This window comes from Drosophila suzukii (assembly GCF_043229965.1).
Source record: "Drosophila suzukii chromosome 2 unlocalized genomic scaffold, CBGP_Dsuzu_IsoJpt1.0 scf_2c, whole genome shotgun sequence".
In the NCBI taxonomy this organism is placed as follows: domain Eukaryota; kingdom Metazoa; phylum Arthropoda; class Insecta; order Diptera; family Drosophilidae; genus Drosophila; species Drosophila suzukii.
The window spans coordinates 30611191-30624604 of NW_027255896.1; the positions used below are offsets into that span (position 1 = coordinate 30611191).

The 13414-nt window shown below is 38.1% G+C and overlaps 1 protein-coding gene across 1 annotated transcript in view; it reads right to left on the bottom strand.

Annotated features, from left to right (window-relative positions):
* Positions 1–7128: 7128 nt before the first annotated feature.
* Positions 7129–13414, bottom strand: part of Cht10 (Chitinase 10) — a gene marked incomplete in the record, with an annotated part of 97640 nt that continues 91354 nt past the window's right edge. Inside the window, 3 exon segments of the mRNA XM_070998429.1 lie at positions 7129–7354; positions 7410–7608; positions 7667–9100. Coding sequence (XP_070854530.1) covers positions 7475–7608; positions 7667–9100 — 1568 coding nt within the window.

Sequence of the window (13414 nt, forward strand, 5' to 3'; positions counted from 1 at the left end):
GATGCAAAAAGTATCTTTAAACAAAAATAATATTAACTGCAAAAAGAATTTTTCAAAAATCATTTTGCTTATATTTTTTATGGTTTTTTGAAAATGTTTAGAAACATGAATTTGAGCCATACTTTTCTTTTTTCATTCAAAAATTCTTTTTGCAGTTACTACTATTTTTGTTCGAAGAAACTTTTTGCATCAAACATTTTAAGTTTTCAAGTCGAGAAAAAAAAAAGTTTTAAAAGTAGATGTTTACACAAATTCGTCCTTTTCAATAAATACTAAATGGGTTAAAAAATGTATTGTATCATTCAAACGGCATTTAAATTACCTTTCCGTTGATGCCAAAGCATGCAAGAAGTAAGTTAAAATTATGAGTATATTTAACTTTTGTTTTGTCAAAATACTTATGTTGACCAGTGTACATATCCCTTCAAGTGCCAAGTTACCATCTTTGATTATTTTGCAACCCGGATTAAATTCGACGGACATCTAGCATTTTCTTCACGGATAGTAAATTGTGCGGGATTTCCTTGCAATACAGCACATTTTGTAATGCAATGTTTTTCTCAGAACTGTTAAGACTAACTAGTCCTTTCACAGTAGCATAGTAGTATAGTAGCATACTCGGAATATAAAGTTATGTTGTTTACTAGGTGATCTGACGCCCCTTAATCAAATATAAAATCTACATCAGCTGCCTTTTCACTGGAATTAGCTAGTTTCATCATAACTGCAAAAACACAGTCCGGCTGCGTTGCTGTCATCTGAGTCTGTCTCTCTCTAACCGCTACGTTCATCATAAATGCAAACGAGCGTTCTGGCTGCGCTGCTGTTGCCATCTGAGCCTGTCTCTCTCTAACATTACTCTGGACGTAAACATTCTGGTTGCCACCTGCCTGCCCAATTAAGAAGAAACAGTCTTTCTTCATATGGCCTAATTTTCCGCAATGAAAACACTTCAGCTAAGGCATAGACTTATTCTGAAATTGTTTCTTCACAAATTTTGTTTTTTTGTTTTTGTATGTACTATCCCTAGGCTCTCGATTTCCTATAGCCTGCAACACTTTAGCACTTGTGTCCTTGCCAATTCCTTTTAGTTTTATTTCATGATCGAGAAGCCGGGTCTTTACAAAGGCTAATGTTAAATTGCTCTTAGAGAGAGTTTCTATCGCTGTTATTACTCCATCGTAGCTAGTTGGAAGTGTTAGAAGCAAATGAGACACTTTGTCCATTTTATCTATCTTGGATTCTGACGCAACTAACTCAGTAACCAAAAAAATCAAACAAATGAAAGTGGTTCACTAGCGGAATATCACCCATCACTCATCAATTACTTTTATCAACTCGTTTTCCTCTAACAAAGCCCTGACTCTAAATTTCCATATGGAATATTTTTCCCCGATAAAAGGTGTTATGTTTCTCTTTCTTTTTTCCATCTTCCGAGAATAACTATTCTTCTTTTCGATTGTTATGCGCTTCTCAGAATTTTTTTTGCTAGAGCAGACTAGCACTAACACGCACTGAAAACGAGAAATGTGCGCCAACTTGGTGCGTCGTTATACATATATGTATATGTACGTTGTTCACTTATAAGCACAAATTTTAATAATAATTATTTTGTTTAGACTTGATTTAAGTTTTAATTGTTTCCCTTTTTTTATTTCACTCTTTTTATTCGTTGACAATATAAGCATTTTTCTATAGCACTCAGTTGCAAATTGTGACTGGGCCCATAGCCTATGGTTTTTATATAAAAGATGTTTATACAAACTCCAGGAACACACCAGTCCGATTTTTCAAATAGAAAAAACACTTCAATTGTCGTTTTAGCATAGAGTAAGAATCTATATAGAGTCGCCAATTGCTCTGCCCGAACCTCTGCCCAACCTCTGCTAAGAGCCAATTCAAGGCCAAGTTTGAAGCTAACTTTGGTGCGAAGCAACAGCAATAGGGATTTCGACAGACAAAACAGTGAGCAAGAGCGGTGCAGAATGAGGTGGGAATGAATTACAAGTTCGATCGAACTTTACAAAAAGAGGGGAAATAAGCTTTATTCGCCTAGGTGGCATCATAGCCTCATTATCTAAAGAGAGCGGCAGAGCAATTGGCGCCTCTATATAGTTCATTACTCTATGGCAGTGGTCGGCACACACATATCATCACAAGTTTGCCTTGCATTAGTGTGAGTGTAACAAACACGAAGTTTGCGCGCGGCATGCTGTAGCGAGACGTTTCTCTGCTTTGTACTGAGATCCTCTGCCGCAGCAACAAAAAAGCGCGCCGAAGTTGAGAAAAAATGACCCTAAGACCCATGCCGAAGTCACACGAACATGTAGGTGAGCGAGCAGAGGATGGGCAGAACACTTCCCTATGCTCACTAGATAGGCCGCTGCCGACCACTGCTCTATGGTTTTAGTTAATTTTTACTTTACACAACCGCACGCTCTCGTTGTCTGCAAGCAAGTAATAAGGTTACGCATGTGCATACAAAAAGGAAACAAAAACGTTCTTAGGCAGAGAGGGAGAACAAAGAGATGAGAGAGCTTTGTCTCTCTCTGAGATTTCCATTGTTCATCCCCTTCCCACACATACCCAATGTGTATGTGGACAAGTGTGACTTTTGGTATTCTCAACAGAAATCTAGTAGTGACTTTCATTATATTTCCAGTAATGTTTTGTAGAAATTTAATGGTTATTTTTGATAACGCATCAGCTACATAATTGTCTTTTCCCTTTAGGAATTCAACTGTGAAATCATACTCTTCTAGTTCTAGCCTCATACGTGTAAGTTTAGAACTCGGATTGATCATTGAAAATAGATATATTAATGGTCTGTGATCTGTTTTGATCTGTGTTTTTCATAAACATAGTGTCGAAAATGTAATATTCCCCAGTGAATTGCAGCTAATTCCTGCTCGGTTGTACACTTATTACTGTCTCCCTTAGTGAGAGCTCTTGTTGCATTTGCAATGGGAAGTTGGAGTCCGTTAAGGTTTTGAGTTAAAACCACTCCACACGCTTGCTTACTTGCATCAGTAATTGTACAAAATTACTTGCTGAAATCGGGATATTGTAGCAAAGTAGGTTCTATGAGATTTGCTTTTAAATATTGGAATGCGTTTTGACATTCATCTGTCCATTCAAAAGGAACATTCTTTATACATAATCCTGTTTACGTGCCGTGAATATTCGGCGAAATTTTGAATGAATTTTGATGAATCAAAATCAATCTTGTTTGTGCTCTTTTTTTATTTAAACAAAAAATTTTGTCCAGATCATTTGCCTGGCTCATATATTTCTTTATTAAACATTTGTTATGTAACCTATATAGTTTATAAAAACAATTTGCGCACATTATTACAACAATTATTATCAACAGAGTATGTATTAATTCTAAGTCATTATTATGTGACTCTACCCTATTAATGACATTAGCAGTGGAGTCCACTGGCTTAACGTCTACTATTGCCATTTTTGGTGTATGTATATTCAAATTATAATTATAACTAATGGTTGTATCTGCACGCTTATTGCATTACTTTGCATTTACTGTTACCGATTTACTACCTATTGTTTTGTATAGCTTCACGATCTACACTTCAAATTGGGCAGAAAAGGTTCCGCTCAATTTTACAAATTTGAATTATAATTAAAGTAATTAAGCTTAATTTTTTTTTTGGTTTTTATCTTCTTTAATACGCCTTCCCTCATACCCTCTATTGCATCAACTGGGCGTCGCCGGGGTTGGCACGATGATGGCCCCTTAAAGACGTTCTGCTGCGGTTGTCCGGGACCTATGGGCTCAGGCGACACCGGTGCTGGGCCACGCACAGGTGTAGTTGCAATGTATACTTTTTAGTGGTCCAGGGTAATCTGCTGGGCAAACTTTTGGTCGTTGAGGCACTTGTTTTGGGGGGTGGAAATTTCAATATTACTTGTTCTTTTATGATTTGAATTTTTGCTGAGTGAGCTGTGATACGGGACGTTTGTTTTTGAGACTTGATTTTAAATGATCAAGCTCAGCCTTTTAATTTTTGGGCAGTTGCCCACGCGGAAGGTGGTGTGTTTGTATATAGTAGCCACTTTATGTACGCTTTTCTTAAATTTTTTGGACTACACCTCCGCGTCTACCCATCACTCACACTCTACTCACTCAGACTTTTTTTTAATTTTTTCATTTGTGCCGTCATTTCCGTTGATTTCCATTCAGTTTCTGCCGATTTGAACCTTTGTCACGGTCGCAATGTAGAAAAATGTTCTCTATATTTATTTGAATAATATTTTTATTGTATTTGGAGCAGCAAAGGTGCCGCTACCAACATTCAGTTGTTTCTGTTCATACATTTTTCCTTAGCTCCTAAGTGAGCCTAAGTCCCGTAGCTGCGCTGCCCACAGTTGCAACAGAATGCTGACACTGCCATTTTCTGTGAGCGCACCGATCGACTCATGTTTCGGCCACTTAAGTCTTTGACCGGGACTTTGTTTATGTAAACACTGCAACAAAGTGTAACTGTGTTCACTTTAAGTACTCTTGGTACAGTAGATATTCAATATATGCATACTGCAGGACATCTCAAAATTAGAATTTTATTTTCTTTGTCAGTTTGTTCCAAAACGTTATTTTCCAGTCCTGAAAATTCTAGACGATGTTAAACAGGTCAATATAAGAAACGTTAGTTCTACCACTTTTGGAAAAAGCTAGATAGTTTGACGAGAAAACAGCTATAAACAGCTAAATTTTGTAAGCACATTCTTTTGCTATATGTTGTTAAAAAGATATTTTGAAATACTTTTTACGCCTTTCTTACATAATTTGTCTAAATACCACCGCTTAAAAATTATGGGCAAACGTTTTTTTTTTTAGGATTTTTTAATCTTTTTTCCGATTTCTGAAAAACGACTTTAACGATTACAAATTGATTTTTAAGGTGTATACTGCTACACTACACTTTGTTGTAATAAGTATCGTTTCATAGATATTAATCAACAAAAATTGCCATTTACCAGTTCAAAACATCTTACATTGCCTAAGCATTGACCTTTTTTTAGGTGTATCCAAACTCTATTTAAAGGTCCTGACATTTTAATATGATGTTAACCAACTTAATACAAGAAACTTTAGGCTTATCACTTTGGAAAAACTCGTTAGTTTGGCAGAAAAACAGCTATAAATAGCTATATTTAGTACACTCGTAACTTGTAAACATTTTAAATCTAAAGGCTTGTGCTGCATATCGTAAAAGACTTTGTACGCCTTTCGAAACGACTTTTATTCCTTCTCTACGTAAAAAACTAAAATGTACTCTTTTTAAACATCACTGTGGACGGCAGTCCACTTTGTGACGAAGCCTGCTGTGATGGTCCGATCATAACTAATAACAATCAAAATAACAAAACCTAAAAGGATTGCATACAAAGACAGTAACAGTTTTAATTCGTTTGGGAAAAGGATCTGTGAAAGTGTAAAAGTAAAAATTAAGGAAATATAAGCTGTATCAAGATTAATTATTTGATTGATGTATATAACAAAAAACTTCTGATATCAAACAAAAGCACCTCTTAACGAGGTAAAAATCTAGTGACGATCGCACCTTCAGCAAACCAAAATTGTGATATCAACTTTTGTGACAAAAAGGTAGTATACGATCTACTAAATAAATACAATTTTTTAATTTTTCTACATCCGGCACGCTGCTATTCAATATGCTTGGGTTTAGCTGTACGACTTTGATAAAGCGCCGAATGTAAGAAAATTAAGAAATTGTATTTATATACTGTATAATACATTTTCATCACAAAAGCCTTGAAGGCCTTAAATACTTAAAAATAATTACATAATTATTAAGATTATCTTTAATTTAAATTTACTACCGTATATATTTACCGAATATGTTACATAAATATTAATATTACCTTTAATTTCATTTTACTACCGTATATGTTTACCGAAAAGAAAATTTAACGGTCATTGTATTATTTTGACATTAATTATCCGACCGTTTCTACGGCAGCTACATGATAAAGTCTGTTACGTACGCCCTCCCAATGCAAAGGTTCACATAGAGAAGCAACGACGAGCCTTGAGTCGAGGGAAGAAGTGCAGCTGACTTACCAGATTCGGACTGGTAAAGGCAGAAGAAAATGCAATTTGGCAGTTCACGGGTGTTGTGTGGTCAGAGCAACGGCCACGATCGACCTACTGGAAACCCTACACCGACAGCTGCCAAAGTGCAAGAGCCGGCCGGTGACTACCAAGATAGGGAATATCGAGAAATATTAGTCTTAGGTGGGAACACCTAGATAATCCGACCCATACCGGCAGCCAAGTAACTGCTTTAGTCTGGTATAAAAGACCTTAGCCGATTAGAGAAGGGAAGAGAACCGAATCTGGTGGCTTGCGTACGGATGCCGTTCAGAGGCTTAGTGACCAACAGCATACTTTGGGAAATGTAGTGATGCTATAGAAGAATGTACAATACATCGAGCCAATCAGAAGTGAACTTACAAATACATAACCAAAGGCCAAAAGCCCCATACAAATTAATTGGAGGACAAGTGAAAATCAAAACGTTTAAAACATTCAAAATGTATTGAAATACATTTAAACAAACCGAATCGATTGACAAAGTGCGAGTCCTGATGAACAATTAGAGAAGGCGAATCTCTCCTTCAACCGTTCAAGACGTCACATGCCTCTGACATTCTATACATACATATTTTGTGTTTAATTGAATAAGTATAAATAAGAACTTTAAGGACTAATATTGTTTCTTTAAATATTTATTCTCGTTATGTTGAAGAGGAGAGAGGCTTAACAAGATCCCACGACCCAAATACGACGTAGCTTATGCCAAAAAAAATTTCAGGACTCAGGCGCTAATATGCTTCATTTAATTTAATTTTAATTTATTCGAAATTTTAAAATATTAAAGGTATGATATTCCCAAGAGTAGAAGTTAATATGTCAAAAACACCGGAATTTATTTTTTGTTTTTTTTTTAATATTTGTTGATCGTTCCTATGGATCCATTTTTATTAAATTGACTTATATCCAACAATGAATATAACACCCCAGCTTACTTATTTAACTTGTTAATAAATTGTGCATCCTATCCCATTTTTATTACGCCGATATATTTTGACAAATCTAATTTATTCGCAGGAAAAATGTCTGGTTTTTTTAATAGTTATTTTTTGCTTCTTAAAATTTAATGGTCCTACGTTATATTTTTTAATACATCCTAAGAAAAAGATAGAGGGACAATATAATAATTATATAATAAAATACCGCCTTCAGGCACCCGTTTTCTCGTGTTTTTAATCAGCATTTCTTGGTGGGTACTATTCCTTTCTAGGAAACCTTTTAATTATCAGTAAGTAATAAATTTGACAATGAGAAGCATAATTAAACATACCTTTGCTTCACATGCTTTCCATGGTCGCAAATTTAGTACTTGTTGCAATCACGTTCGTGGGGCAGCTAGTTTTTCTCGTCGCAATTTATAATTAAAACCGGCAGAGTAGCGTTACTTAATAAGGCATTCTGAGAAGAAGGATTAAGTGACATATGAGTTCCTATTTGACTGTTGATAGTGGACGTATCATCATTTGAAACTGCGGGGTTAGATAAGATTAAGTATTCGAAGGCTAACATTTTGTGTACATTACTTACTCGTTGTCTTTTCTCGTTGCTCAAGCACGCACTTTGGTTGTGGACCGCTAAGACCTCTGAGCACCCGATTAATGGTTTTAAGTAAAGGATAAGATTCACATCCGCAGTAATTTTTGAAGTCGTCCAGATCGAGGGCCCAGATCATAGCACCTCCAAGACCCATTGCCTTGATGTACTCGCTTTTATGCCGAACCATGGGTGCATCGTCAAATGATACCCACTGATCTGCCAGATAGGCGAAGGGTCCAATCCGACCCCTTGCATCCCTTACAACGTTCCACCTATGCTGGCGGATATACAAACAAATCTCATAATATGCCAAAAACCCAATGGCCCTTGTGGCTTCACCTGCTTCACCGCCACCGTAGGTGGGCGCATTTAGCTGGTGCTTAGTCGTCTCAGCCAGAGAGAACGACTGGCCGTACATGGGAATTCCCATTATCAGTTTCCGCCGGTTGGTTCCCCTCGATATCCAATAATTTATTGAAAAATTTGCGTTAAAGTTTACCGTTCCTTCAGGGTGGTCGTACATTGGCGATACGTGTCCAGTCCGCTTGTCCCACTGGCCGTGGTAATCATAAGCCATCACAGAGATCCAGTCAAAGTAGCGAGAAAGCTCGGGAATATCGTATGCGGCGGTGATGATTTTTTTGTTGGGGGACACGGCTGCGGAAAGGATTAAGCCCTTCAACCGGAATGCATGCGATAGCTCCCGTACCAAGGCAGTGAATCCATTTTTTTCGTCTGCATTACCTTTTTTACAGTCAACCTGCCAGCACACAGGGTACTCCCAGTCCAGGTCCAGGCCATCAAAATTATATTGCTCGATGAAGTCTACGGCATGGCGGATGAATTGCGCTCGTGCCTCTGATTTTCTTACAAGTCGAGCATACTTATCGCCAGCAGAATCATTCCAGCCCCCTATAGCCAAGGTGACCTTAACGCCCTTTTTACGGTAGGCCACAACTCGCTCATAGAACTTGTTGTCTAGGTCTGCCCAGGAGTCATGAGGCTGAATCGTCAGACTGTCTTGACTTAGAACAGCGAAACCGTATACTATATGGGTACATAGATCGGAGTTAATATCTTCTGGCAGGAACTTGCCACCGTCTTGGCGATACCACGCCCAGTTTGTAAAGTAGCAGACGACCTTAAAGTCATTAGACATCCCAGTGCCATGGGTAGGGTGGCCATAATAAATTTCTAAGTTTTCCATCTCAACGTCAGCGTTTGGATCGACTTCGTTTTCTTGTAAGGTCCCCAATGATTCTCCCTCGTTGCTGTCCTCCCTTACGGGATCTACAGGTTGTACGTCTTCATTTACGCTTTCGACGCCAATTGCTTCCGCTAACTCTCCAACGCTTTCGCCTTCAACCGAAGAAGTTGAAATGGATTGCTCCTCCACAGATGTTAAATCGACTGGAGTTAAGCCATCTAAGTAATTTAAAATTTTGATAAAACGTAGTTTTCTCAAAATATAATATTTGAATTAAGGACGTCTTAAAAAATGTATAAAAATCGAAAATGTTATTTATTTCAAATATGTGTCTAAAAGGATTTAAGTTAAGTACAACATTAAGTAGCGCCAAGCTGACTAAATTTTAATGTTGTGTAATTTTTTGGATTAATACCCTGTAGCAAACATATCTTGTGACCCCCGACAATTTGAGTATCTGCAATAAAAAGCGAACACGTCTGGACTCTGTCAAGAGCCTCAACTTAACCTTAAAAAATGATAGATAAGTAAAATCCTGATGCGAGTGCAGCAAAATACGTGTTTCCTAAAATGGCCCCTCTTTAACTACACTCCATCATCAACATTGAAATCTTTTTGACCAAACTTGAGAGCAGGTTTTTGCTGCATGGGCTCGGTGCACCTAAAGAACAAGAAAAAAACGCAGCAATTATCGCTCACTCTGATCCCAAATACCTTGATCAAGTGCAGGATCTTGTCAACAACCCACCACAGTGAATATGTCTAATAACGCTACTCACTGCTCAAAGTAAACATCTGTAGAATCTTATTTCCCAACCGCCTCTGCGTTTCAGACTCCAAATATGGTAAAAGCTTTCTCAATAACACTGAAGCTGACATATCTGTTTAAAACTAGTATAATTAATCGATTCGATCTTAAAAACCATGTAAGTACATAATGGGTTCTATGTTCTCAATATCAGAACTAAATGGTGAGAAGAGAAAAGTTAAATTGAGTTTATCTAACAACTTTTTGATAAGTATAGACTACTGACTGTATTAATAGTTTAGTCGTTGAGATAAACAATGTACCGACAATTCAGCTTAATTTAGGCACATTGAACATTTTTTAACTTAAAAAATTTTGTTCTATTTTTAAGAACATTTTCAACTCTCTCTGTGTACTAACAATCATTTACTATTCGCAGGCAATAGAACAGAATTTCTAACTTATGGTACCAATCGCCTTACTTAAAATCTCTCACATGGACTTTTATCATAACTGACTTCAGACTTTCCGGATCACCTAAGTCTACTGGTCGACGCTTAAAACTCTAAGTTAAGAGCATCGTATGGCGTCATATCCAGTAGATAACAAGAGAAAACGTTATAGTCGATGGCCTCGACTATTAGATATCCGTTACTCGGCTAAACTGAGTGCGAGAGGGATTGAGATACGCTTAAAGCAACTCTCCTTTTTTCACTAACACACCTAGCCCATAGCGCCACCTAGCCTATAGCGCCAACTAGCCTCTAGTGCCCCGAGCGGCTTGTTGGCGTATTGGAGCAGCTGATTTGCTTCATCTCGATTGAATGGCAAAATTGCGATTTTTATTTGGTTACAACTTTTTATCGGCTGATCTGATTTCAATAATTTTATGGTATTTTTTAAAAGAACCAAATATCATGCAAGTCTCACAAACTTTTAAAACAAGAGATTTAAACTATTAAAACAAGTCAAGACTTAGTGTTATAGTCCTTTGTGGGTGTTAGAGTTGGTGTGGCACCCTGCTGAAACAAACTTGCGCTGCGCAGGAAGCCTAAGAATCTAAATGCTAAATCCCACATTCTAGCTCTTATAGTTTCCGAGATCTCAGAGATCATAAGGTCAGACGGACATGGTTAGATCAACTCGGCCAGTGATCCTGATAATATATTTTATGGGGTCGGAAAGGCTACCTTCTACCTGTTATATATTTTTCAATGAATCTAGTATTCCCTTTTACTCTAAGAGTAACGGGTATAAAAATACGAAGATGATGAAAGAGACTGGCACGTTTTTTTCAGGAAAGTGGGGTAAGGATAGTTAAGTTTCAAGGAAGGCTTGTGATTCTAGCGGCAAAACCACTCGTTTAAATTGCGCGCCACTTTAAATGAATATAATATAAAGGACGACAGTAAAAATTGAGCTTTAAACGCTCTTTCAATTGAAGAAGTTATGAATTCATTTATTTTTGTGAGCACAATTAGTTCAAGGTCGTTAATAATTGCGGCCGTTTCTTTTATAAGATTATTGTAGAGCTGTGTCTATGTATTCTCTGTCACACAAGTGGCAAAAATTAAGTGTACAATAAGGTGAGCAGTGCTCACTGAGCACTGACAGCTGAAGGCGGTGCGATAATTTGTACCGATATAGATCGGAAGAGCCTCGATATCGATGTAGATAGTTTAAATTATAACACGAGCCAGAGCCCACTGCTGGGGCGGAGTGTTGTCTTCATGAACGATTATAAGGTCACCCTCCTGAATGTTTAAGAGATATTTTTTTTCACTTTCCACGCTCATAAAGAGTGTGTATGTAGTCGAGCTGCCAAACATTCAAAAAGCGCTGTTTGACGTATGGAATGGTAAAGGTGTTCTTCGGGAGCGCTGGCTAATAGAGTTCCAAGTAACAGGTGTGGTGGGTACTGACATGGTATCGTTGGGATATTGGGATCGTCAGATGCCGGTGAAATTGGCCTGGAATTTAGCATTGCTTTGACATAGCCTGCGCTATGATTTTCAGTGCGTTAAGGCTTGAAATGAAAGCACGTTATGCAGCTTTGTACAACTTGTCGGACCGTGCGTTTATTATCCAAAGTGTTTCACGAATAAGGGACAACAGAATCTTGGGTCCAGCGTAAAGATTAGTTCTATGTAAAAATTCCAAATAAATGGACGCGCCCTGGGTAACAAGGGCTGAAATTTCGCGTCGAATGGTATGTCAGCGTGTGCCATCCTACCACCCACTCTCATCACACACACTTCAACGCCTTTGTAAACCGAATTTTGTAAGAAAAAAACATGGCTGCAGATCCCGGTTTCCTTTTACAGATACGATTTCGGATGCGTTTGCTTTTTGCTGAATTTTCGAAACGATTTCCATAAAGTCAGATTCAATTCGGTTGCAGGCGAATGGAGTACGTCACGAACTTTTATGGATTGGTCCGACTTGATCTTATTTACGCAGCATTACATTTATGAAACAATGCAAAGTTCTTTGACGTATGACGAATCATTAGAGATAAGGTCTGTCAGCATTGAATTTGTTGTTGTTAGATCTATTGTTTTGCAGAGTAGAGTAGGTTGATTATATTCGTTTATTGGCGATCGAAGCTTGATATGTTGACGTTCCAGTTTTCTGGTGAGTGCAGCCGAAATTGTGGTCCTGAGAACCACATGCTTGTGACAACCACGTGAGATAATGTCTGCTGGATTTTTAGCCGATGGGATGTATTGCCAAGTAACCGCCTATGAGATCTGTTGTTGTTCACAGACTCTTTTACCACCAATTAAGCATTCCAATCTTGATGTGTGCAACTTAATCCACTCTAGCACAGTTGTTGAGACGGTCCAAAGTACGTACGCGTACAATACGGATCTAGAGCTGTGGTGAACTTTTTCCACGTCCGATTAAGCAGTACTGCAACGCACAACTCGAGCTTGGGTAGTGATTTGGATTTGGTCGGTGCGACTTTTAACTTGGCAATTAGTAAATTGACCCGAACTCCGTTTTGAGTCTCCGTCCGTATGTAGATACAACACCCAATAGCTCGTTTGGATGCGTCTAAAAATCCACGAACCTCGGAGTTCTTTAAGTGAGTCGTGTGGACAAAGCGTGGTATTTCCAATAGAGTAAAATTACTCAAATCTTCCAGAAGTTCCCTCCAGCGCGGATTTAGTTCCTCGACGATGGGCGTGTCCCAGTCGAGGCCTTCAAGAGTAAGATCCTGTAATAAAATCTTGCAGCGTATGATCAAACACGCAGGCTACTATTGATATGATAGATCGGCGCGTGAAATTTTGAGATCGTTGACCATCAAATCAAAATAGAAATACGTCTGGATTAGGTTGCCGCGCAATTCCGAGAGTCTTTGTAAGGCATTTTTCCTTTAGGTTTATAATCACATCTTTTTTAGAACTTGGAGTGATTTGAGATGAATTTCTGCTGAACTCAGTTCATTGCAACCCAGTTTCGGCTAGAAGTCGACCGATGTCATCCTCTTTGAGCTGCAACTCCTTACACTTGCCTGTTCCCGTCAGTAGATCATCGACGTATAGGTCGCTTCGAAGAGTTTCCGCACCCTGGGGAAATTGGCCTTCTTAAAGGTCAGCGATGTGATGAGGTGCGCGTATGGCTAGATATGGTGATGCTGACGTTCCATATGTTGTTGATTTTAATTCATAAGCCTGAATTTCTTCGTCTGAGTCTGGTCTCCATTAAATCCGCTGAAAGTGCCTACTATTCTCATAATCAGAATTTGAGAAAGGTTTTTATAAAATCCTGTTAAAAA